The 25,786-nt window shown below is 38.0% G+C and overlaps 1 protein-coding gene, 1 long non-coding RNA gene and 3 other non-coding genes across 5 annotated transcripts; 3 read left to right on the top strand and 2 right to left on the bottom strand.

The window, feature by feature from the left end:
- Positions 1-3,498: 3,498 nt before the first annotated feature.
- LOC136985652 (uncharacterized) lies at positions 3,499-3,880 on the bottom strand. The gene is made up of 2 exons (XR_010882369.1): positions 3,745-3,880; positions 3,499-3,673 (listed from the first exon to the last, which is right to left on the bottom strand). It is a non-coding gene; the product is annotated as an uncharacterized lncRNA (long non-coding RNA).
- Positions 3,881-14,171: 10,291 nt separating this feature from the next.
- Positions 14,172-14,242, bottom strand: TRNAG-GCC (transfer RNA glycine (anticodon GCC)). The gene has a single exon. It is a non-coding gene; the product is annotated as a tRNA-Gly (tRNA).
- Positions 14,243-14,691: 449 nt separating this feature from the next.
- TRNAG-CCC (transfer RNA glycine (anticodon CCC)) lies at positions 14,692-14,762 on the top strand. Its single transcript has one exon. It is a non-coding gene; the product is annotated as a tRNA-Gly (tRNA).
- Positions 14,763-15,301: 539 nt separating this feature from the next.
- Positions 15,302-15,372, top strand: TRNAG-UCC (transfer RNA glycine (anticodon UCC)). Its single transcript has one exon. It is a non-coding gene; the product is annotated as a tRNA-Gly (tRNA).
- Positions 15,373-17,982: 2,610 nt separating this feature from the next.
- On the top strand, positions 17,983-18,784 carry Vti1b (Vesicle transport through interaction with t-SNAREs 1b). Its single transcript, XM_067283036.1, has one exon. The coding sequence runs from the start codon at positions 18,030-18,032 to the stop codon at positions 18,702-18,704; it is 675 nt and encodes a 224-aa protein (XP_067139137.1). The 5' UTR covers positions 17,983-18,029; the 3' UTR covers positions 18,705-18,784.
- Positions 18,785-25,786: the final 7,002 nt, after the last annotated feature.

Here is a 25,786-nt window from a genome sequence, read left to right on the forward strand (position 1 = left end):
AATATTATTTCGATTTTCCGGAAAGATTTCTCGGTCGCCGTCGGGGTTGCCGGGTTCGCGGATTAATGTAACATCACAAACTGGATAAAGTTTTAATTATTAAAAATACCGAAAAACCTTTATAATACGGCCGAACCGAAAACCAAGTCCGGGGAAAGTCCCGACACATAGGATTTTTTTTAAAGCCAGAAATTCGAGGAGAAAGAATGGTGGCTTGTCCCTGGCTCAATCTGTTTATCCTATGTGTCGGACTTCATTTTCGTTTGGCCGTATTATAAAGGTTTTTCGGTATATTTAATATTAACTTTATCCAGTTTGATGTTGCATTAATCCGCGGAAACCGGCAACCCCGACGGCGACCGAGAAATCCTCTTATGTATCGTGGCAAAACAAAAGATACAAATTGTTGAAATATAGTTAAATGTCATAAACAAAAGATGATACAAATATCTATCTTGAGGAACACCGTGTTTTGTATGTTGCGTGTCGTTTCTTTTCTTTCGAAGACTACTTTGTACTTGTCCACAAACGAAGTCTTACGTTGGAGAAACCGGCAGGAAGTTGGAAACACGTTTAAAAGAGCACGAGGCAGCAATAAGATTAAAATGAGAAGAATCGCCGTGGTACCTACATTATAAAAATAAATTTTGTAAAATAGATAGAAATAATGTGAAAATACTTTATAAAGAAGAAGATTGTTTAAAACGTAGAATAATAGAACATTTTTGTATAAAAGAATATGCAAATTTAATTAACCTGAATGACAGTATGCAGATAGATGCATGCTGGGAAAACATCACCCAGCATAAAAGGAATGGGTTACCGAGACTCAACTACCCACTGATGAGGCGTTGCGAAATGCATTTGGGAAATGAAATAAAGAAGTTGATCAAAGTATAGCATTTTTTCGTTCTTTATTGTCTAAATAACTCACTCGAAGTCGGAGCTAAAGAGTAGTTTATTTTACTTGGATTATAACCTAAAGTTTTTTAGTGTTTTTAAAGAATTAATTTGTTTTAGTTGTGCTTGGTCTTAATACTGTATTTTATATTGTACGGGTATTATTCACCTGCTGAGATTGTATGGAAATTTGGCTCGGAGATTTGATCGATTGATGTGATATTTAATTTTTAAGTTTCTTGAAAATTACAAGATTTGTTTTTTGATACAATAAATTTTGTTGTAATCCTGATGTCTTGCTTTACTCCAGAATCATAGCCAATCATGGGCCGAATTCGCAAACACTACGTTACTAAGAGAAATGTGTTTATTAAAGCAATTGATAATTTATTTCCAATTAATAATTAATTAACAACCCCAATATTGTATTATGCATTAATATTAATTGTAGTTAAACGCAAGCGTTTTCTTTTTACGAGAAGTACAGTCGTCATCTCAGCTTTTTTGTTGATGTTGATCGGAAGTATCAGCAACATTCTCATATTTTTTATTTTTATCATAAGAAATTGCTATAGATGACAAAATATGTTATTAATTAACTGATAATTTGTTTTAGCAGGTCACGTTTGTTCAGTCAAGTACCGAGCGACTGTTTGCCAAAATTTGTGTTCGAACACCGAATTGTTCGAGTACCGAGATATAGCCGTATTTCGTTCGTTATTTTACTCATGATTAAAAAAGTTTAATAACACTTATCGAAAAGTGTTTAACCTTCGTATTTAATAAAGTTTATTTAATCTATAAGTATAAAAACAAAACATAATGACGGTCTGAAAGCAACGACAACAGCATCGGTGAATAGAAGAGCTAGTGCAAGGAAGAAAAAATTATACTATCAGTTTTCATTAAAGCAAACCCGACAAAAGGCACAAAACAAACTGAAAATTTCAATATTCTAAAATCTATGGGCAAATTTTAGACGACACACGTGCTTGCTTGAATAAAAAGAAAATCGAATAACGGAGTTTACACTTAAAAATTGTGAAATTTTGTACGGATTTTCCAAACTGTGTCAGAGCGAAACCGAAAGTCGTATTTTACGTGGGATATCCCCAATTTTCCTACCGTGTTAGAGAGAAACCGTGTTGTAGAAGTTACCGTGTGGTATGAGAAATACCTGCAATTTAATGTTATTCCACTTTTAAACGAAAAACTATTATTTTGCCAATTTCTTTCAAACTTCACTTTCACTTCAGTTCCGTTCATACGGAGGTTCTAACCCTTGGTCTTATCCCCCAAAATTGACGCTCAAGTAAGTATGAAGCAGCCTATATGGCAATAAAGAGCTCTGGCACAGTTCTATGCTTACCAGATAATCACAAAACACTACCTCCATCCATATCTTCCCATCATACTCAATGTGCAAACTGAAAATCGTGAACACTATAACCATATATATACGTAGGGTCTAACTCATAATCCCTCGAGTTAACTGGAAAAGACTCGTCTTAATTTCTTCCATATACACTCTGGTGAACGTATACCCTTCGAGTGTTATATTTGTTTAAATATTTCTTGTCGCTTCCCATTTTCTGCCGTCTTGTTTATTACTATCCACGTACAGAACCACCATATCGGCTCTTCAGTCCGATGGTCTTGATTTTGTAATTCTGGACTCATCTACAATATATCAGACTTTCGGTTTCAACATCAACTGTTAAACTCAAAAATTCCTATCGACACATCGGAGAGGTCGCAACCGTCGTATTCAGCCTAAAACGTGAACGGCGGGTCGATAAATCCCCAGAAATTTTTCAAAGGATGGTCCGTCCGAATATGTCGGGCCCCGTCCCTCACCACTCGGTCGCCCCATTGTGGGACTGGTTAAACCCATAATAGGATTGCTTACGGCAGTGGCGTGCCGTCATTGGAAGCGCTGGAAGCAGCGCTTCCACCGAATTTTCTAAAATATAAATTTTTTATATTTTAACGTAGTTTGAATTAATTAAAATTAATATTTTATTATAATTGCATTATGTATCTTATTACAAATTTCTATACTACATGTGAAATAAATGATAAGATTCAGTGGCGTGCCGTGTTTGATGGCAGGGAAGCTGCGTTGCTGTAAAAAGCCGACTTCTAGAGGCAATCAGTTAATTGCGCGTCAGTGATGGTCTAGGGCAGGGATGAGCAACCTGCGGTCCTCGGGCCGCATTCATATATTTTGCGGCCCGCGACGCATAAAATGTGAATAAATATATCAATTTTCCAGCTTAAGACAGTTCTCGATGAACAAAACCAGCTGCCATGATGCTTGTATGATGAAATATACGATAAGCACGAAGATCTTTAACGAGTTAGCGATACTGAAATACGAGCGAGATTTGTGCGCAGATAATTTCTTACCACACTAAATTTAACAGAAAAATTCATCACAAAACGATTATTTATGCTAATGTGTGAAATTCCATTTAATCCATGCAAGAAGTGTGATTACCAGAGCCCCTTCGGCCGCCAATTTAAAGTACTTTAATCTTTAAAATTGGCGTTTCCACTTCCCGGGACGAGGACCCAGGGGTTGGATTTGTGGGAAGCGAGTGTTCGGGTTGTTTCATTGTGTCGAATTACATACACAGAACGAGGCGCTTGATGTGTAAGTGCGTGAGTGCGAGAATTCGAGTAAAGCTTAAACGGTGTATATCTTCGTGTACAGTGATGTTATGTCCGTGTGTGTGTGTGTGCGTGTGATCGAAGAACATTTTCGGCATGTCTAAAAACAGAAAAACAGTAAATTACGTACGAGAATAAGATGTGTTGAAAATGAAACGAAAGAGATCTTACCATCGGAGACTTCGGAAAATATTCACTTTTACGATAAATGGCCACTTCGTCCTCTTCGTGGTAAAGTTGGGGAGGGAGAAGTATCTCCCTCCCAAATGTTCCTACAAAACACAAAGACAGTGAGAAAAGAAGAAGTTCATTCATTTATTATCTAAGCTCAACATTATTACCTGTATCAGCTAGTCTTTCTTCCCGAACAGTGTCATGAGGAGAGCGAAGGACCTGACCTAACCTAACCGGAAGCTCAATCCTCGTAACAGCTGTTTGGGAAGAAAGGTCGGTCAAATGTCACGTCCGGTGAGTAAACGTGTCACGTCCGGGTGGTCAGAATCGGGAGTCAAATCCGTTGTCGTCTATCGAGTGTCACGTTCGGGAGACAAGTCCGTGGGTCACGTCCGGGTAGGAGACAGTCACGTCCGGGAAAAGGTGTCGAGTCCGGGAGAAAAGTGTCGAATCCGGTCAGAATGTCGCATCCGGGTGCAAAGGACGAGTTGGGGAAAATCGAGGAGGATCACCGCCTAGGCCAAGGGAAACGCAGCCACCCGCAGCAACAAAACCGCGGTCCCTCGACTTCGGCGGCGCTCTCCTCCGATTCTTCCCCGTTCCGACTTCCGAAAGACGATGGCGACGACGTCGCGAGCGTGGACGAAGAGGCAGACAACCCGAACATACGAAGTAACAACGAATTCCGAGAAACCTCGTAGGTGTTGTTACGCCGTACTTCTTCCACAACAAGGTCTGTGGCTGGCTGATCCCTGACGACCTTGGCCAAGTGGAATGGACTCAGAACTCTCCCGCCTCCGGGAGAGTGCCACGCCACACGCACTGGGGGAAGGTCGTCACCACCCGCTGCCTCTCGCTCGACGGTCTCCAACGACACCGAACATTCGGCAGAGACCAAGTCCACCACCGGATCCTCGAACGTCTCATCGGAGCCGTCCGAGGAACCCCCTCCCTCCGGCGCCACCGCATTCTTCCGTCGGAACCTCCGGCGAAACCACTCCAACATCTTCATTCTGAAAAAAAAAGTTTGCAATTAGTCGATTAAAACAAAAGCTTAAAAAATTAATGTCTAAATTCTTCCGAGAAAAGCAAAATGCTCACCGCAGCTGCCTTTTTAAATCTAAAAGATTCGAATCCGAAGCGCAAACGGACGACCATCGAACGATGTGCCGAGATGTCTTCTGGGACCGATTAGCGCAGAAAAAGTCCAAGATTATACTCACGACGAATCGGAATTCGGATAGTTTGCGTTAGATCCTACCGGAAATTGCTAGAACGTTCCAACTGTATTTGCAGTAGAGACGACCGACCCGAAACGAAGAAACTCTCTTACGTGTAATTTGTATTTGTACGACAGTAAATTAAAGACACGCCGCACGTAGCCACGAGGAAAAGGCACTCGAGCCAGAGTCGTAACAAGTGTTTCCTTCTAGAGCAATTTACCCTAACGTGTACGTCACATAAACGCAACGACGGCATTTAAAGAGTTTCGTACAAAGAAATTGCCAACGAGTCGACCAAAACACAAGAGAAACGTACGAAGAAGCGAAACGTGCCCACATCCCAACTCGCCATTCGGGACACGAACGTTTAACTGGCACAAAGCATTGGCAGATCGACTGTACTCAGAAAAGACCACCTCGTGGAAAGAGACAAAGAGCCTAAGGAAAAGAATTCTTTGTGTCCAGCCTGTATAGATAACTGTTAAGTGTATTAGTATTAGATGTGTTTGCAGACAATTTAATTCTGACAAAATAAGCCATTGAAAAGCGTTGTAAGTAGTACATAAATTGCATGGAAAAGTCGGAGGTCAAAGGGCGAAAGTTTTGACCTGTCCAAGGAACATCCCATGCTTCGGAATACGGTCTCCGTCCATCAATGTTACCAGAGTATATTTCAGTTAAAATTACGAGGAATTCTATTTAAACTTAGTATTAAATAATTTTTAATTGAATTTCTATAAATAATCCTTATTCTTTGACCGTGTTTATAAAATATAAAAGAATTAATTACGAAAATAAACCAATGAGCAAATACTTAATCCGTTTCCGGCGCTTCGGTCGCTTTCCAATGTGGCGGCTCGTTTAAAAGTCATTTGGGATCCTGATTCACAAGCGACGTCTGTTCGGAGAAAGAGCATACAAGGCTAACATCTCCATATAAACCAGGAAGAAGAAGAAGAATTCACAAGCGACGGCACATTTAAACGCAAATACGCCGGCCGATGTCGTCTTTGAAAGTTGGACTAAACGAAACGAAAATAAAATCTTACAGCTAGCTAAATTCTAATTAAAATCTTACTTGGTATAATGTAGGCGTCCAAAAGTCTTCTTAAAACCACGTTCCGGTAGCAAAAAACACAGCGAAAACAAGAGCACAGAGCGCACACGTCCGTCCGGCAAGCGAAAAACGTGCAAAGTGACGCAAAATCGTGTTGCAACAATAGAAACGGCAATTGTTGCCGTTTCTATGGAGATTAGAAAGCGCCTAACGAATTCGAATGCGATTGACGTAATGGATTCTTTTTCAATTTTAAGGCTAAATATCTGCATTTTTTACGTTTCTATCCCCCGAGTGACGACGGATTGGGATCGAGAGACTCCCTACCACCCTCCGCCTTCGGTTTCCATTCTCCACAAGGGGTTAGAAGCAAGATTTTCTATAATCGAACGTCATCTTTACCTCGCCACCCCCAAAACTAGAACAAATCATTCCTCTCGTTCGTCCAGTATTCTCCGATCGACCGACAACGCTATTGTTACCAAATTTCCTAATATTTCGTTTGTTCAACGCCATTTTAAAAGCACATAAGGAAGAACATATAAAATTAACACGAAATAAACTTGAAAAATCTTTTAAAAAATATCATAAATCTTTCGATAAACTAATTCGAGCTTAAATTAATCCTTAAATTCTTCCGAGAAAAACAAAATGCTCACCGCAGCTGCCTTTTTAAATCTAAAAGATTCGAATCCGAAGCGCAAACGGACGACCATCGAACGATGTCTTCTGGGACCGATTCTCCAAGTAATATTAAATAAATTCTTACGTCTAGGGTCAATATGGACTAAGACTTACCTCAAAAATCTTCAGTCTTCTCCGCAACAGTCCGCAAACCGCAAAAAAATCCAACGCAATCCAAGAGCACAAGAAAAGCACGTCCGACCACAACCAGAAACACAATCGAACTGCGAATCGTCATGCGTGACGTTTTTCGAACAAACGTTAAAAGACGCGTCAACAATGTTCGAATAACGTAAAAATTCGAATTTAAAAAATCAATTTTATTTTTTTTAATTCATTTATATATATATTTTTTTTCTTTTTAAATTTTGCTTCAGTCATTTTCTTGTGTTCGGAATTTGATAAATAAATTATCTTCTGCATTTACATAGTGCAGAATGTCCAACGTGGAGATCTTTTTCAATTCTACGTCTGGAGGCTTGACCATCTCCGAAAATCGCCCGAAATTCGTTTGAATAAACATCTTTTTCGTTCATTTTCGGCCATGGCGTGAAATAAATCAAATTCCTAGGATTTCGCCCAATATTATTTCGATTTTCGGAAAGATTTCTCGGTCGCCGTCGGGGTTGCCGGTTTCGCGGATTAATGTAACATCAAACTGGATAAAGTTAATATTAAAAATACCGAAAAACCTTTATAATACGGCCAAACGAAAATGAAGTCCGACACATAGGATTTTTTTTAAAGCCAGAAATTCGAGGAGAAAGAATGGTGGCTTGTCCCTGGCTCAATCTGTTTATCCTATGTGTCGGACTTCATTTTCGTTTGGCCGTATTATAAAGGTTTTTCGGTATTTTTAATATTAACTTTATCCAGTTTGATGTTGCATTAATCCGCGAAACCGGCAACCCCGACGGCGACCGAGAAATCTTTATGTATCGTGGCAAAACAAAAGAACAAATTGTTGAATATAGTAAATGTCATAAACAAAGATGATACAAATATGTTAAACAAACTTGATGTTGCAGGTGTAATTTATAAATTATCTTGTACTTGTCCACAAACGAAGTCTTACGTTGGAGAAACCGGAAGGAAGTTGGAAACACGTTTAAAAGAGCACGAGGCAGCAATAAGATTAAAATGAGAAGAATCGCCGTGGTACCTACATTATAAAAATAAATTTTGTAAAATAGATAGAAATAATGTAAAAATACTTTATAAAGAAGAAGATTGTTTAAAACGTAGAATAATAGAACATTTTTGTATAAAAGAATATGCAAATTTAATTAACCTGAATGACAGTATGCAGATAGATGCATGCTGGGAAAACATCACCCAGCATAAAAGGAATGGGTTACCGAGACTCAACTACCCACTGATGAGGCGTTGCGAAATGCATTTGGGAAATGAAATAAAGAAGTTGATCAAAGTATAGCATTTTTTCGTTCTTTATTGTCTAAATAACTCACTCGAAGTCGGAGCTAAAGAGTAGTTTATTTTACTTGGATTATAACCTAAAGTTTTTTAGTGTTTTTAAAGAATTAATTTGTTTTAGTTGTGCTTGGTCTTAATACTGTATTTTATATTGTACGGGTATTATTCACCTGCTGAGATTGTATGGAAATTTGGCTCGGAGATTTGATCGATTGATGTGATATTTAATTTTTAAGTTTCTTGAAAATTACAAGATTTGTTTTTTGATACAATAAATTTTGTTGTAATCCTGATGTCTTGCTTTACTCCAGAATCATAGCCAATCATGGGCCGAATTCGCAAACACTACGTTACTAAGAGAAATGTGTTTATTAAAGCAATTGATAATTTATTTCCAATTAATAATTAATTAACAACCCCAATATTGTATTATGCATTAATATTAATTGTAGTTAAACGCAAGCGTTTTCTTTTTACGAGAAGTACAGTCGTCATCTCAGCTTTTTTGTTGATGTTGATCGGAAGTATCAGCAACATTCTCATATTTTTTATTTTTATCATAAGAAATTGCTATAGATGACAAAATATGTTATTAATTAACTGATAATTTGTTTTAGCAGGTCACGTTTGTTCAGTCAAGTACCGAGCGACTGTTTGCCAAAATTTGTGTTCGAACACCGAATTGTTCGAGTACCGAGATATAGCCGTATTTCGTTCGTTATTTTACTCATGATTAAAAAAGTTTAATAACACTTATCTAAAAGTGTTTAACCTTCGTATTTAATAAAGTTTATTTAATCTATAAGTATAAAAACAAAACATAATGACGGTCTGAAAGCAACGACAACAGCATCGGTGAATAGAAGAGCTAGTGCAAGGAAGAAAAAATTATACTATCAGTTTTCATTAAAGCAAACCCGACAAAAGGCACAAAACAAACTGAAAATTTCAATATTCTAAAATCTATGGGCAAATTTTAGACGACACACGTGCTTGCTTGAATAAAAAGAAAATCGAATAACGGAGTTTACACTTAAAAATTGTGAAATTTTGTACGGATTTTCCAAACTGTGTCAGAGCGAAACCGAAAGTCGTATTTTACGTGGGATATCCCCAATTTTCCTACCGTGTTAGAGAGAAACCGTGTTGTAGAAGTTACCGTGTGGTATGAGAAATACCTGCAATTTAATGTTATTCCACTTTTAAACGAAAAACTATTATTTTGCCAATTTCTTTCAAACTTCACTTTCACTTCAGTTCCGTTCATACGGAGGTTCTAACCCTTGGTCTTATCCCCCAAAATTGACGCTCAAGTAAGTATGAAGCAGCCTATATGGCAATAAAGAGCTCTGGCACAGTTCTATGCTTACCAGATAATCACAAAACACTACCTCCATCCATATCTTCCCATCATACTCAATGTGCAAACTGAAAATCGTGAACACTATAACCATATATATACGTAGGGTCTAACTCATAATCCCTCGAGTTAACTGGAAAAGACTCGTCTTAATTTCTTCCATATACACTCTGGTGAACGTATACCCTTCGAGTGTTATATTTGTTTAAATATTTCTTGTCGCTTCCCATTTTCTGCCGTCTTGTTTATTACTATCCACGTACAGAACCACCATATCGGCTCTTCAGTCCGATGGTCTTGATTTTGTAATTCTGGACTCATCTACAATATATCAGACTTTCGGTTTCAACATCAACTGTTAAACTCAAAAATTCCTATCGACACATCGGAGAGGTCGCAACCGTCGTATTCAGCCTAAAACGTGAACGGCGGGTCGATAAATCCCCAGAAATTTTTCAAAGGATGGTCCGTCCGAATATGTCGGGCCCCGTCCCTCACCACTCGGTCGCCCCATTGTGGGACTGGTTAAACCCATAATAGGATTGCTTACGGCAGTGGCGTGCCGTCATTGGAAGCGCTGGAAGCAGCGCTTCCACCGAATTTTCTAAAATATAAATTTTTCATATTTTAACGTAGTTTGAATTAATTAAAATTAATATTTTATTATAATTGCATTATGTATCTTATTACAAATTTCTATACTACATGTGAAATAAATGATAAGATTCAGTGGCGTGCCGTGTTTGATGGCAGGGAAGCTGCGTTGCTGTAAAAAGCCGACTTCTAGAGGCAATCAGTTAATTGCGCGTCAGTGATGGTCTAGGGCAGGGATGAGCAACCTGCGGTCCTCGGGCCGCATTCATATATTTTGCGGCCCGCGACGCATAAAATGTGAATAAATATATCAATTTTCCAGCTTAAGACAGTTCTCGATGAACAAAACCAGCTGCCATGATGCTTGTATGATGAAATATACGATAAGCACGAAGATTTTTTAGTTAGTATAAGTTAGTGTAAGTGAATACGGTCCTCGTCAGATTGTCGCGTGTGTGCAAGATAACTGTTTTTGAGGACAAACTTTTAATTCCTGTATATATATAAATTCTGGAAGTTGTAAAGTTGGGATCCTATGTAAAGAACCTGTTCAGAGAGAATAAAACTACTTTGTATTAAGTTTTATTTTGTACCATTTCGCTCGCGGGATCGTGTACCTCTTGTTACGAACACCACAAATGGCGTCCGCGACAGGATCCCAACTGTAACACGAAGACATTTTGTCGTATATCTTTCTCCTTGTAATATCCCATTGTAATTTTAGTCTATCTTATTTGTATATATACGTATTGTAATGGCCACGAACAACCAAGTGGGGAGCTCGAATTCTGGTGAAGGTTTCGATCCGAGCCCACCGTTAGTCGTTACAGGATTCTTGGGCATGATCCCTATGTTCTCTGGAACGCAGGGTGATACGGTCAACATTAAGCAGTTTTTCCAGACAATAGAAAATATAGCTAAGTTGGCCGGATGGAATGACGAGGTCAAGGTAGCGGTACTGCAGTCGCGGTTAAAAGGTGAACCATTGGCCACATTCTTATGTTTGGTAGAGCAATACCCTGGAAAATACAAGGAGATAAAATGTGATTTAATAAAATGTTTTGGGAAGAGAGAGGCTGCAGAAAAGGACTTCGTAGATAAGTTGTTAAGTTTGAAGCAAGGGCATAGCGAGTCCGTAACGGACTTCACGATCCGTACAAAGACGTTACTGGCACGGGCTACCAGGGAAAATAATAAAATAAGCGTACTGTGTGATGATATAATCTTGGAGCGATTTATAAAGGGATTGAGGGGGAACCTTAAGGCCAACGTACTAAGGAGAGCGCCAAAAACGCTGGAAGAAGCTTTCGAGGTAGCGGAAGGAGAGGAAAAAATAGAAATGGTGTGTGGTGGCAGGTTCGAACAAAGAGGGGCAAATGTGAACATTGGGGAACAATCTGCCGTGGGTGCCGAAGGATGGGAAGATCCAAGAATTCAGGATAATAAAAATGAGGAAAAAATTAAGGGGTTGGAAAAGAAAATCGAATCATTAGTAGAAGCAGTGAATAAGATATTGGATAAAGGGAATCAGGATAGGAGGGTGAATGATAAAAGATGTTACGTATGTGGTGATGCTAGCCATTTTGCCCGTAACTGTCCAAAACGTAAAAGGGAATCGGTTAACCTGATAAAGGAGTGCCATACAGGCCGGCATAGCGCTCCTTGTGTAAGAATTAAGCTGGCCGACAAAGCTTTTAAGTCACGAAAAGGTCTTCCACTAATTAATGGTGAAGTTGAGGGTACTAGACTGTGCTTTCTTATAGATACGGGAGCCGAAAGGTCAGTCTTGAGTTCCACGGTAATGAAACGTATCTCCAGACAAGACATAGCTAGGGCAACTATTGAGGGTGAATTTTTAGGGATAAGAGGCATAAATGGCGAAGTAACAGAATGTGAGAGAGTTTTGTACACCGAGGTGGGATATAGGGATAAGGCATCCAAGATAACCGTAGCATGCATGCAGCTTCCTGGACACACAGAATACGACGGTATCTTGGGAATGGATATACTCGGGAGAATGTATGAAATAATCAGTAGTGTGAGAAGGGCAATGGAGGAAAGTGCAAGCAGTAATGGGGGAAGTAAAGGTGTGTACGATGATTATGCAAATGATACTATAGGTAACATGAGAAACCACAATAAAAGGTTAATGAGGTGGTCAGCAAAGATAGCGGACTGTAATGTTCAAATAAGTCACATAAAAGGGAAGCGCAATAAGGTGGCGGATACTTTATCACGGATGAACGTTAATAGCAATAGGGCTGAGAAGGTGAATAATAATGTAAGAGAGAATAAAGAACTCTGGAGTAAAGTAGTGGAATCACAAGGAGATGGAGAGTTCTTAAGGAAGACGAGGGAAAACTTTAAGGGTCATATCGGAAGGGAAGACATCAGGAAAGTTGCATATGAATTAGGAAGGCAACGTAACCTAAAAAATAGGGGAAGAGAAAACGAGGGTAGGAAGGAAAAATTATGGGAAGAAGGGCAGCGGGTATGGTTACTCCGGAGAGGGAGGAGAAAGAGCACCGGAAAATTTTCTCCAAAGTACTTGGGCCCATATAGAATAGTACGAGTGTTGGGTCCTGTAACTGTTGAACTTGGTAGTAACCGCCAAGATGAGAGATGGGTGGTACACACCGACCGGATCAAACCATGTTACGCTCCAATATATAAAGAAGGTAGGAGGAGGAACCCTCAGTATGTGAAGAGAAGAGAGTCACCCGTAAGAGATGAGGAAGAAGATGAAGATCCCACTGATTACATACGGACATGGTTACCCAGGAGAAGACCCGTACTAAATTCACCCACACAGGATGTGGAAGAGGTCGAGAACGAGGGTGCCGGTGAAAGGTGTACTGAAGATGATAAAGAAAAAACGCCGCAACACCCCTATAATACGCGTAGATGTAAAGTCAACTACCGTAGATTGCACTACGGAGTGTGACTCTTATGAGGGGGGCGTATGTGGCCGTCGGCCATGATATTGTATATTTTGTATATTTTATATTGAATTAGTCTTAGATTTTCTTTGTTCCTTTGTCTAACTCTTTCTAGAACTTTCTTTGTCTAACTCTTTCTAGAACTTTCTTTGTCTAACTCTTTGCCCTTGGGGGAGGATTATCTTTCCCTCAATAGTAAGAACAAAAGAGGGAGTGAGGCCCTGAAGCAAAACAGACAGAAAGAGTGCCAGTCTGGGTCGAGCTCTTGACGAGAGAAGGTAGAGCTCCAGATCGAGTGTCCGACGATTGGAGGCTACGAGGAGCCAAGGAATCGATAGGAAGGAATTCCTATAAGAGAACTTTGAAGGAAGTCTGGGTTGGAATCCCGAAGAGGTAGGAGCTGAAAAGGAGTGCTCCAGAAAGGGAGAAGGGTGATCTAAGAGGATAAAGTGCAGAGAGAGATCATCGAGGAAAGACGACTCAGTCTGAAAGAAAAAGATTATAGACGAAAGATCTATAAGGAAAAGGGCTACAAACGTAACAAAAGAGAGAGATCCGAAGTTGTTCCCCACCAAAAGACACATCGCAAAGAAACCCGGGTATTTCTACTACTTTTCTTATCTTTCCTTATTTCTTCTATTCTTCCAATTTCTTTTAGTTTTAAGTTAGTATAAGTTAGTGTAAGTGAATACGGTCCTCGTCAGATTGTCGCGTGTGTGCAAGATAACTGTTTTTGAGGACAAACATTTAATTCCTATATATATTAAATTCTGGAAGTTGTAAAGTTGGGATCCTATGTAAAGAACCTGTTCAGAGAGAATAAAACTACTTTGTATTAAGTTTTATTTTGTACCATTTCGCTCGCGGGATCGTGTACCTCTTGTTACGAACACCACACTTTTTCTAATTATTTTTTGGCGACTTCGTGCTTAAAATCTGCAATGCAGGCACAGATACGTTCAAACTGCGCTTTTGCAGAGTCACAATTCGATGCTGTTTGCTTTGTTATTAAATAATTTAACAATACGTTTAACGAAAAAAATGTAACAAACTTCTAAAGAAAAAATGCATTTTGATAAAACGAAAGCGCCACGCGTTAACAGCAGGTTAGACAAAACGAAACGCCAGCACGCTGCATCGGCCGGGAATCGAACCCGGATCACCCGCGTGGCAGGCGAGTATTCTACCATTGAACCACCGATGCCTGTTTCTCAAACCACTGACTATTTATTACTACTGTATCAATCTCGATGACGTTCGCGTATAGTCAGTTAGAGCTGCAACGTACGAATATTTAATGCTCTGCTGGTGTGTCACCGCGATTGTCGTACATCGAACTGATTCAGACGACGCAACATTCGAAGCTTGCTCCAACGACTGCCACGTATTCATTGCTTGATATTAATCTGCCTGCCAAACTGAAACTGAAAACTTATAACAGTTTACTCTTCAACTTTCGAACTGCTGTAAGAAGGAGGGAAAAATTGAACGCATTAAATTAATTTTACTGATCGTTTTTGTGTTTCGGGTAAGAGGAAATCGCTGCAACGCTTAGCGAGCCGTCTTAGTGGATGGTTCGACAATGAAATGCTGTTGGTGAAAAGTCACTGACGAGTTTAAGTCGAATTTCTTGTAGAGATGACAGCGCGAAGAGCATTGGTAGTTCAACGGAAGAATACTCGCTTCCCAAGCGAGTGATTCGGGTTCGATTCCCGGCCGATGCATGCGGATAATTTAACTTTTGCGGCTTTGTACGATTTTCTTCGCTGAAAGTAACGGTATTTTGCAGAAATTCGACCGCGTGGTTTAGCTTCGTTTTGCATTGTGCAAGAAAATATGGCGTTCCGGACTGGAAATTGCAAACTGGTCACGACCGATGCAGAAAAGCATATCTGGTGTTTAATTGACGGACAGCGAAAGTCGACAGAAGGGTGGCCGCTGACGATAAGCTTAAACTTATACATCTGCTTTCAAAAACACAAAGCAACACTTGCTGGTTATCCGCAACGTTCGGACCGGCTCGAAATTGGATTAAAGTTGTATGGCTAACTCTGGAAATGAAGCGACTGACGATCTGACAAGATGCAACGTAATACGAAGTGACACGGGCTTGTTGACACCAATTCTGGATGATGCAGTGAGTTTAATAACGCGAGTAATAACGTTAGTGGGAAGGTAATGTACAGTACGTAAATACATATTTACGGCTAAAGCATCGGGCCGATTTTACCGTCATATGACGAAGCAAAGAATCCGAACAGACGCATCGGTGGTTCAATGGTAGAATACTCGCCTTCCACGCGAGTGATCCGGGTTCGATTCCCGTCCGATGCAATCGGAGCTTATTTTTCGATTCGCCCAGTCGAATTCGTTTACTTTTATGGCACTAACGAGTCAACCGATCGAAGACAAGTGCAAAGCAGATACCAACGAGCGCAGAGACGGTTTACCTTTCTATAATTTTGCAGGTGAGGAATGAGCAGTGTTTCGCAGTTCGACATTGCTATCAAGTGATTAAAAATTGAAGCCCGGCATTGTGACGATGCCACCATAAATAATTGCTCATATATTGAACACTATCCATTTTCGCGACTTTAAAAAATATATCTTCTTCACATTGACGATATTTCGATGGCATTTAAAGTATTATCAATTTCCTGGTTATTTTGTCGTACCTAATTCTGGGCCTAAAATGTACCGCAGGCACTGCACTTCTGATATATTCAATTAACATTATCTGTATTATTATTTCACTTCTCTAGTCGACGATAATTAAGAGATTTCATTCTAAACGCTATCTCTATTATGAAATCCATAATTATACACCCATAAAAAGAATACGGAGGAAATATAATATATTTACAAGTATTGTGGTTCCTAATCGTTTATAATTTGTTTGTCAATCACTTTGCTTCCATATGCTGAATTTATTTGTAGTAGATTTACTTATATTTTCATAGTCTAGTTAGCGGCTTAGTTTATACTACAGTAGAGCATCGATTATCCGACTCCCAATTAACCGTCACATCGGTTAACCGACCGCGTTCTAGTCGGCAAATTCAATTGTTGGCTAGTGATGTGGCGCTACAATATTTGGCTATGTCTTGGCTACTTTAATATTATTTTTGTTAAAATTTTGCGTGTTTTAGCTGGCAACACTAGCTCGACCATGAAACGGAGGCCAGTATTTAAACGAGATTTAATTTTCTACTTTGTCTTTATTTTTGTATTTATTTTGTGCAAAATAAAGAAATAATTTAACGATGATTATTATTTAAAAAAAAGTTTGTTCGTTTTAACATCGATGAAAACTCAACGCGAAGTAGGTTTTTTTTTCAACTCTTTCCGCCCTGTGGGCACTAAGAGGGCCTTTTTTTAGAAGGCCTATTATGGGTTCGGCCAGGCCCACAATGGAGCGACCGGGTGGTGAGAGATGGGGCACAACATATCCGAACAGACCACCCCCCGAAAAATTCCAGGGGATTATTCGATCCTGGGTCCCCCAGAGCGGTTGGCTGCCACCTTGACCGCTCGGCCATCCGGCCGTTTGACGCGAAGTAGGTTAACAGCGATATACTAATATACTAATTACATGGGATATACTAATATATCCTATATACTATACTAATAATGTATTTTTTCATACATTTCGGTTATCCGTTTTTTCAGTTATCCGACAAACCCCAGTCCCCCAATTGAGTCGGATAATCGATGCTCTACTGTAATAGCTATAGTCTTTAGCCCAAGAGCTTAACTAATTAAAATACAATAGTGATATTGTATTTAAAAAATTATAGGCGCAGTTTAAATGAAGAGATTATTCACCTATGAATACCACCCCTCGGAACTAGGGAAAAAAATCTTACACATTTTTAATGAAAATGAAAAATATAAAGACGTTTCAATTTAACATTCTATCCGAAGATATTCAATTTTGATATCTTATTAATCGAGAAATATTAAGTTACCTACGTTACAAAAGTTTTCATTATTAAAATTTATACGAAAAATGTTAAAATAGAGGGAAAAATAATTCACAATTTCCTGAAAACGTTCTATTCCAAGATGGCGCCGGCGATACGAATTGAAACGAATTCGAATCGTCAAACGTTGCAATGCGTCACGCGTTACGTCACAAGTTCCACGTCATAGATGTAATATTTCAGGTGTTTTAATTGCATTTTTTAAAGAAAAGCTTCTTTTTAACAATTTTTTAAATGTCGGATTTGGCAAAATATTTGTTAAATGTAAAACTTCGTTAAAAAGAAAATTTATTCAGATAAACGTAATAAAATCACACAATAAAAATAATATCTAATAAAATACGTGTTAGTATTTATTTTTTCGATTCTAATGCGCATCTTTTTTGGACTTTTCTGATGTTCAAAATTAGGGAGGCTCACCAACGGCCAAGCGGTCTTTGTTCCCTGAACACTGGCAGCCGATTGCAGAGACAGAGTTTACGTTAAACGACGTTTAACAACAGAACGGCCTATAGACGTTGGCTGGCTGAACCGCGGTTTAAAATGCGTTGCAAAGATGACGAGCGTCTATTTCCAAACGTCCTCTACACGAACTTCGGCAAAACATTGGCTCTTACTTTCTTGGCCATTACTCCCCTGTTTTAGGAGTCGTTCGGCTAATCGGGTTATTCGTTTGTGACGTCAGAAAAAGTCGCCAACTATATTCCGAAAGCTTCCGGAAATAAAATCTTAAAGCCGTCAACAACCATTGTTCGACAGTTAAAATCCGAAAAACCAACAAATAATTTTCAACTTGAGCGTTCAAAAAATATCTTATTAGCAACTAACCAAACTTTAAGTTATTAATATAATTTTAAATTGTGTTAATAATAAAATACTAAGAATTTTAAATTTTACGATTAAATTTATTAACTTATTAAACTAGAGTTTAACAACCGATAGAGGGATTTCAAATCGAAGTCATATGACATGTCGAAATCGGAAGTAGATGTTTATTAAACGAAGAAAATGTCTTCGGAAAAATTGGAGAATTTGCAAGAGGACTTAGTTTCTGCTTTAGAAAAGATATTTCAGAAATTGGAATATCTTCAGAAATCTGTAGGTGAATCGAAAAAGGTTCTTTTGAGAGAAGTGGAAAGAGAAATAGATGAAGTTGATTCCGTGCTGAAAGAAATACAGACAGAAAGTGATAGTGCTCCTATCTCTTACAGACAACAAGTCAATCATAGAATCAGACAATATAAAAGTGATCTAGAGCGAGCCACCAATAAATTGAATGTTTTGTCAAATAATTCGTCGCGTAAAGAGTTGTTCGGGCAAAGAGCGCAAGCTGCGGGACCTGCAGATTTTGGAGAGAGATCCAAAGTTTTGCAAATTAATGAAACTCTCACCAATACTAGCAGAGGAATAGAAAGAACTCATCAGATTGCGGCAGAAACCGATGCCGTCGGTGTTACCGTTATTAGCGAATTGGATACGCAGAGAGAAGCGCTTCTACGCACGAGAGAGAGATTAGACGCCACAGATGTAAATATGTCGCGAAGTAGGAAAATCCTGAGATCTATGTATCGAAGAGTGATTACCGACAAACTTATTTTAATTGTCATCATATTGATCGAATTGGGAATTGTCGGTTTGCTTATTTATCTGAATGTGAAAAAGCATACTAAAAAAAGTTCGTGAAAAGTGTTTCTATTCCGAGATAGATAATTTCAATACATTTCAAATTAATGAGAGTATAATAAAATATTTTCAATATCTAATGTACAAGGATATGATTTACAATTTATTTTAATGATAATGAAAAACTTCAAATAAAAATTATTTAATGATATGACCTGAAAATATGATGCTATCCTTTTGGAGAATTTAATGAATTTTATTTGATATGTCTTTTTGTATAAAATAATTACATTTATTATTGAGTACAAGTAGAAGATTACAGGCTTATTTATTTCATTAACTAAATGTTAAATGAAACAATTTGTTATAACTGGCATCTGCTTATATATAAATTTTACCACTAAATATTGTAATTATGAATTTTATTCATAATTATTTTTTAATATCTTTTACCTAAATTTCATTATATACAACATGTTAAATAGTTATGCTTTAAGATTTCATAATGAAAGCCTTTTATTTAAAAATCTTAATCCAGCTTGTATTTTAAATGATGAAATAATTTAAATTAGAATAAAAAAGCCTTTTTTAAAGAAAAAAAAAGGCTTTTTTCTTTAAAAAAGGATCAAATTACAAAGACCACGTACACATCAAGTTGGAACTTGTAAATTGCTCATGTATGTATACATGTCATACATGCATGTTCATACCCATCGCTATAAACGCAGCGACATAAAATAATAGGAATAGTTGTATTACATTTTTTATACTGTCGGTATTTTCTTAATGTATAAAATTAGTGCAATGTGATTATATAATAATTAAAAAAATTTACATTTATAATTACAGTAAAAATTCAATTAGTAATAGTAAGGCTTACTGTTATTATTCCTTTGGGTGGAGGGGTTGTGAAATATTAATTTATATTTATATTTACTATTTGGGGGGTTGCGGAGCTAAAAAGGTTGAGAATTGCTGATCTAGAGAATGGAGTTAGGTAGATAGGAAAATTGAGACAAGATATGGAAAGCTTAGGGAAAGGAGGCCCAGATTTAACTATATACGAACTTCCAATTCAAAAATTTTCCCCTGAACAGAGTTAGATGATTGTCACAACTATTGCTAATAAGAAAAGTGTGATGTGCAGGAGCAAGACAACACTAAAAAAAAAAACAGAACATTGTGATGAAAAATTGCAGCTGGCATTGTGACTATATTACAATAAATAATTGCTCATTATTTTTTGGATTTTCCCAAGAAATGTATCATTTGCAGACATTGTTGCATTTAACAACAAATTAAATATTAAAAGATAATATCTTTTATTTTTATAAAAAAAGCTATAACTGATAAAATCTTGAAAAACTATTGTGTTGTATATGTACTGTTCATACATACATGCATATGTTAAACTTAAAACTGTATTAACTAAATTGTAATATTAATACATAAGCTGAAAACATCTTCAAGTTTGTATGTGACATTTGAAGACTGTTTATTCATTTACATATCTTTTTCATATAAAACAAGTGCTTTTTTTCAAGGAATAAATGTATATTTGCATTTTAAGTATTCAGAAGTTATAATTATATGATGATTGTTTTTTTTATAAGTGAATTTAGTGAAACTCTTTTTTTTAAACTGTAATTGTCATATTTTTATTTTTAGCTTTTTTTTGTAATAATTAGCTTATCTCCAGGATTTTTTAGTGCTTTTTTAAAATAACTAAGTAATTTTCATTTTTTCTTTCTTTACTGAATAACATAAGTAAGTTGCATTCCAGAAATATTTGGTATTTTATCTTTTCCATATTTTTAAATGTTACTGCAAGTAGACTACTATTCTTTGACTTGAAAAGCATTTTATTTTAAAAAATTCTTCAAAAAAATCTTTTCAAAACAAGAAATAATACATTCAATAAGAAAATGATGATAAAATTTTATATTCAATAACTTTGTATAAATATTTTGTAAGAAATTTGAAGATATTTTATTTTAATCACAGATATATTTTGATTGATGAATTTTATTTTTCTTTTAATAACATTTATCTATTCAAATGTGTATTACTTGTTTCATATTTAATATAATGATATGTCAGTTACATCATATTATCCATTAATTAAAATATTTCTATCTATGCAATTTTGAATAGTTCATTTGTACATCAAATCATACCTAATTAAAAATATACATAAAGAATGAGTGAACTTGATTTATTCTAAAATACGGTAAAGCTGCATTATCTGAATTCCTGCTATAACAAATGATATTTTAACACATGTTGCAACAAGAAGCATAATTTCACCCTTCCAGAAAAATCTCAAAAGTATAAAAAAATATAACACTAAGTAATTAAGTTAATTTGAATATAATATAATTGTATTATGCTTAAAATTTTTATATGAAAGACATTTCTAATGTATTTTTAAAATTGTGCATTTCTTGTACAAGATGTCCCACTCGGGAGTGCAACTTTAAAAATGCCAATTACTCGTGAACGCCTGACTATGCTGTTTTTTACTGTGAAAGGCTCCTGGATATTAATAATATCAGCGTGAATGTCTTTCGCTGTTTTCATAAGCACTGAACATGCTGCCTTGTATCTTTGTGCGTTTATCTGCAGAATATTAAAGAGGTTTCCTATTTTGTTATTATTTGTAGAATTGGGGTTCCTCATATTCAGGATCATGCAGTAGATTTTCTCAGTATGATGCAAGTCTTCGAAATACCGCCCCTTAAATGTTTTTATGCCATCCCCTTATGGTGCCGCCTGATGCAGCTGTCTCTCTGCATCATAGCACGGCACGGCCCTGCTCATATTATTTCTGAGTTATGTTGTCTTGTATGTTACAGGTTATAGTCAGTGGTTATTATAGCTTGTTCCTTAAGTTTCTCCAGTATCTGGCATTGTCAACTAAATGTGTTATGTGTTGTGGTTAGTTGACCTTTTCTTGTTATCTTTTCTTGCTACATTTGTCTTATAATTTTTGCACATTGGTGTGTGATGCCTGTGTGTACAGTCTTTATACATGTGTGTCTTTGCACAATGACTACATCACTGTTCCTGGGTGCAGTCTCTCATATAGTGATTGAAACCACAGCATTCAAAACAATGCGTAACCAGTATATAATCGTCTACATACACATTTCTCCATGACATCAAGATGTGCCTGTGTTTTATTAGTATATTTCACACTTTTGGAGGGACTGTGATGACAACATGTCTGTTATTGTGCTTGACCTTTCTTATATTTATAATGGTACTTATTTTGCATTCCTCTTTTAGTTTGTTTGTGTCCAAGTCTCCTCATATATTGTTTTGTTCTAGTAAGACTTGAATTATTTTTTCGTCGATAATAGACTCAGGAACATTTAGAAGGTTGACTCTTGGTATTCTTCCTTTGGATGTTCTACAGGTTATTTTGTTTTTCAACTCTGGTATAGCTTCGATGGCCTGTTTTAGTGTTTTTCCATCCTCTTTGCTATCCACCAGAATGCATACTCCTTCACTTCTGACTCTCTTCACTTTGATTTTTAATTTATGGGGGTCTATTTTCTCCATAATTTTGAGGTAACTTCTTCCATATTAGGTGCTGGCTCTTCTGTTGTTTCCTTGGGATATAAAAGGACAGCATAGCTTCTGCCGTTGCCCTCGTTTTCCATTTTTGTGTTTAAGGATTTTGTAATGGTTTTCGTGTTTTGGCTTGGCCTGATCCCTGTTTTTGTGACCTCAGAATATGTGCGTGGCTGGTGGATTTTTTTTGGTTGTTGACACTGTGTTGATCGTAGTTCACGTGAAGTAGGATTCCAAAGAGTTGGCCTATGCAGGAATGCAGAAGAAAGACCCTCTCCTTGACCTCCTTCATCTCCTCAGTTCTAAGATTAGATTTGTGAGTGGCCGGAAGGTGGTCTAGAATCATCTGCAGTTGTTGTCTGGTTTCGGAAAGGACTGTGTCCTCTGGTGAGGTAACTTGGGTGTCTGAGAGTGTTGAAGGTTCAAAAGACTCCATCGTGAGAAAAACACCAAGCGAAAACAAAGCAAAGCCAAAATAAGTGAGATAAAACCACACAGGGGTAAAAGGAAACCTAACCGTGTAAGTGACCTGAGAAAGTAGCTAGAAGCAGTGCCGTAACTAGCCATTCTTTTGCCCTGTGCAAGAACTTGCGTTTAGGCCACTTAATTAATTAGGTTTGCGAAAATAATAAAACAAATACATGCATTTTGGGGCCCCTTCCAAGTGGGCCTTGTGCGGGTGCACCTGTTACACCTGCCTAGTTACGGCTCTGGCTAGAAGGGTGGTTGAAAGGATGGGCCCAATTGCCCAGGAAACTCTACACGGAACAGCTGTGCGCTGAACTGGAGCAGAATGAAAGATAGGATTCAAAGCGAAAAGAGACCCATCAGACAAAGTACCACCCTGCTTAAAAGGTAAGAAAAGATAAAATCCAATACAAAATAAAGTAGAAACAGCTTAAGGGCCGAAAACCCCGCTTTACGACTTAAGCTCGCAGAGCGACCCCATCACTGCCGTAATAGGTTCGATCGGAGTAGGTCATTGACCTTGACGACTACTCCCGACAAAAAGCGTTGAAACTCCTAGGGTGCGTTCTTTTATTCCTCCATGTAACTCCGCGCGAGCGACATCCATTTAAAAAATCCTGCGGAACGCGTACCTAAATTCCGGTGGGAGTGCACGCCGTCGAACGGCAAAACCGGTTGCTTGTAGCAGTAGTTTACGGTGGAAAGCAACATGGCGTCATCCATGGCTTCAGATGGTTTCGTTTTGGGATCCATTATGCGGTTTTATGAATGAAAATTTAGAAGTTGTGAAAGCGTAAGTTAGTGTACACAGTGATGTAAATGCCTTTTCGAATTTTTTTCGTGGCTATTTTGAATGCTCTTTCAACAAATAAGCCATTTTATGGTTAAATTTTACAATTGGGACCCTTCTTTTGCCTTTAAATGCTCATATTTTAGAATTATAGATTCCTCCATCATGATACTATCGATAGAGCGGGCGCCGCCATCTTTCTTTCACCGTCGTTCGTCTGATGCCTACGAACAGCAACGCACTCCCGTAGTAACGGAGACGCAGAGCGACCGCTATTAATGAACGCACCCCTAAACTAATTAAGCTAGAAGCGTGAAACTTATGCTAATTATAGCTAAAATTACTACAAAAGGCACACCCAACGTACGGCCCGCAAACGGCCGCATTGGGTGTGCAGGAAACCCACAAGCGACCCGCGAAGCGCAAAATTACGACCTTAGTAAATGGCCAAAAATTAGGCTTAACTTAAAACTAAAAACGGTTTTCAGATCCGCATAATATCTACTAAGCGTTAGTAAAAGCCTTTCCGGATGAATTAAACAGGAAACGAGGAATTCTAAAATGAAGTTCGAAAGTTGACTGTTAACGCTCGCCGCATAGAGGTTTAAAAACGGCCTAAAAACCCAAAAAATTGGGTCGATTGAAACAATTTAAGCGTTAGTATTAGCCGGAATACTTCAGCAACAGAAAAAAACCGATTAACTTACAGAAAGGTGCAAAATAATTCCAAAAACGCAATCCAACGCAGAGCCAATGTTTAATCATAACCGAACCAAGAAACCCGATCCCGATTCCAAGCTTGAAGAAAGTTGGAGGCATGCTTTTCAAAATGTCTATTACTGATTCTGATGTTTTACCAATTGTATTTGGAATGTATAATTTTCCTGCATATAGTCTTGTTAAAAACATAGAGTTTTAAAAACATTTTTTTCCTATATAAACATTTACTGAAAATGTATCAAGAGACATTATGTTGTATGAAGTTCAAGTATTAAAAGTGTAAGATTCGCCGACTTTAAAGGGGGATACAATTAATCCCGCGTCACTGACACCAGTGTAAGATTTGGACTGGTGTAGACTGGGCTTAAATATCCCGCGTCAGCGGCTGGATGGCCGAGCGGTCAAGGTTAGCAGCCTGCCGCCCTGGGGGACCCGGGATCGAATCCGGACGGGTCGAAAAGTCCTTAGGAATTTTTCGGGGGGTGGTCCGTCCAGATATGTCAGTCCCCGTCCCTCACCACCCGGCCGCCCCATTGTGGGCCTGGCCGAACCCATAATGGACTTGCTATAAGAGGCCCTCTTTGTGCCCACTGGGTGGAAAGAGTTAAAAAAGAAAATATCCCGCGTCAGGATGAGCTTAAGGAAACCCATGTATGTGGGCGGTTGTGAAGGAGGCAAATGATGACAAGTGTTTACATGCGGAAAACCATTTATTTGGGCGAATTCATGCTTACATCGGTTTGATTGTTCCAAATCTCAGCGATCTTCAGTAACGTGCACGAGTTCGGTTGGTCGATCTATCTAGTCCCAGGCAGACGAGAAGTGCTGTTGGACAATGGTGACGGGCGGTGACACACTTAAAGTTCCAAGTGACGACACTACACACACTGTCTTAATCCACAAGAGGCATGTCCGTCCTTCCGGAAAACTTCTCCTTTGACCTTGAAGTCCCAGTTTTTATACGTTTTTCTCGTGTACTATCCACCTTGCGGATTGGTCCCTCGTCCCTTTCCTCGCTTTCCGATTGGTCTCCCCTTTGTTTTCAAGCACAAAACGAGACCATGTCGGGTCGTGGGAAAGGTCAGATTCGAGGTGTCTATTTGACACCCTTTGACGACTATGCTCCAAGATTGTTGATAGAACCACAACACCTGCACTCATAATTTAATCTGTTGTTTGCAATTAATGTCATTTGGGAATTCTGACAATCACGCGATATTTTTCTATCTCTTCAGTTTTTCTCCTTTTCTGAAATTGTTTTCCTAAGTTCAATTTTTTTCCTTGAGTACTTGTGTCAAACTTATACCTCTTTATGAGCGCGTATGTCAGAGTATTACCTTTGGATTGAACATTAACAGGTCATTTAACACATGTTGACATCATCCCGAGACTCGTTGTTTACATTTTTCGTTACATTGTTTTGATTAAGAGTTTTTTTTCTCTCTCTCTCTCTCATATAATTTATCGTTATTTTTTTTCACAACAGAATTCTGCATTTTTTTGCGATTTCGGACCTCGTCTGGGTCTTCACAAAAGCTAGGAGACTACTGGAGACATTCTGCAGGGTATCTGTATTAAAAACAATTTA

This window comes from Centruroides vittatus, unplaced genomic scaffold (assembly GCF_030686945.1).
Source record: "Centruroides vittatus isolate TY-2023 unplaced genomic scaffold, ASM3068694v2 contig_975, whole genome shotgun sequence".
In the NCBI taxonomy this organism is placed as follows: domain Eukaryota; kingdom Metazoa; phylum Arthropoda; class Arachnida; order Scorpiones; family Buthidae; genus Centruroides; species Centruroides vittatus.

Excerpts from the sequence above, each read along its gene's own strand:
- Vti1b (XM_067283036.1), top strand. The coding sequence starts at position 18,030 with ATGTCTTCGGAAAAATTGGAGAATTTGCAAGAGGACTTAGTTTCTGCT.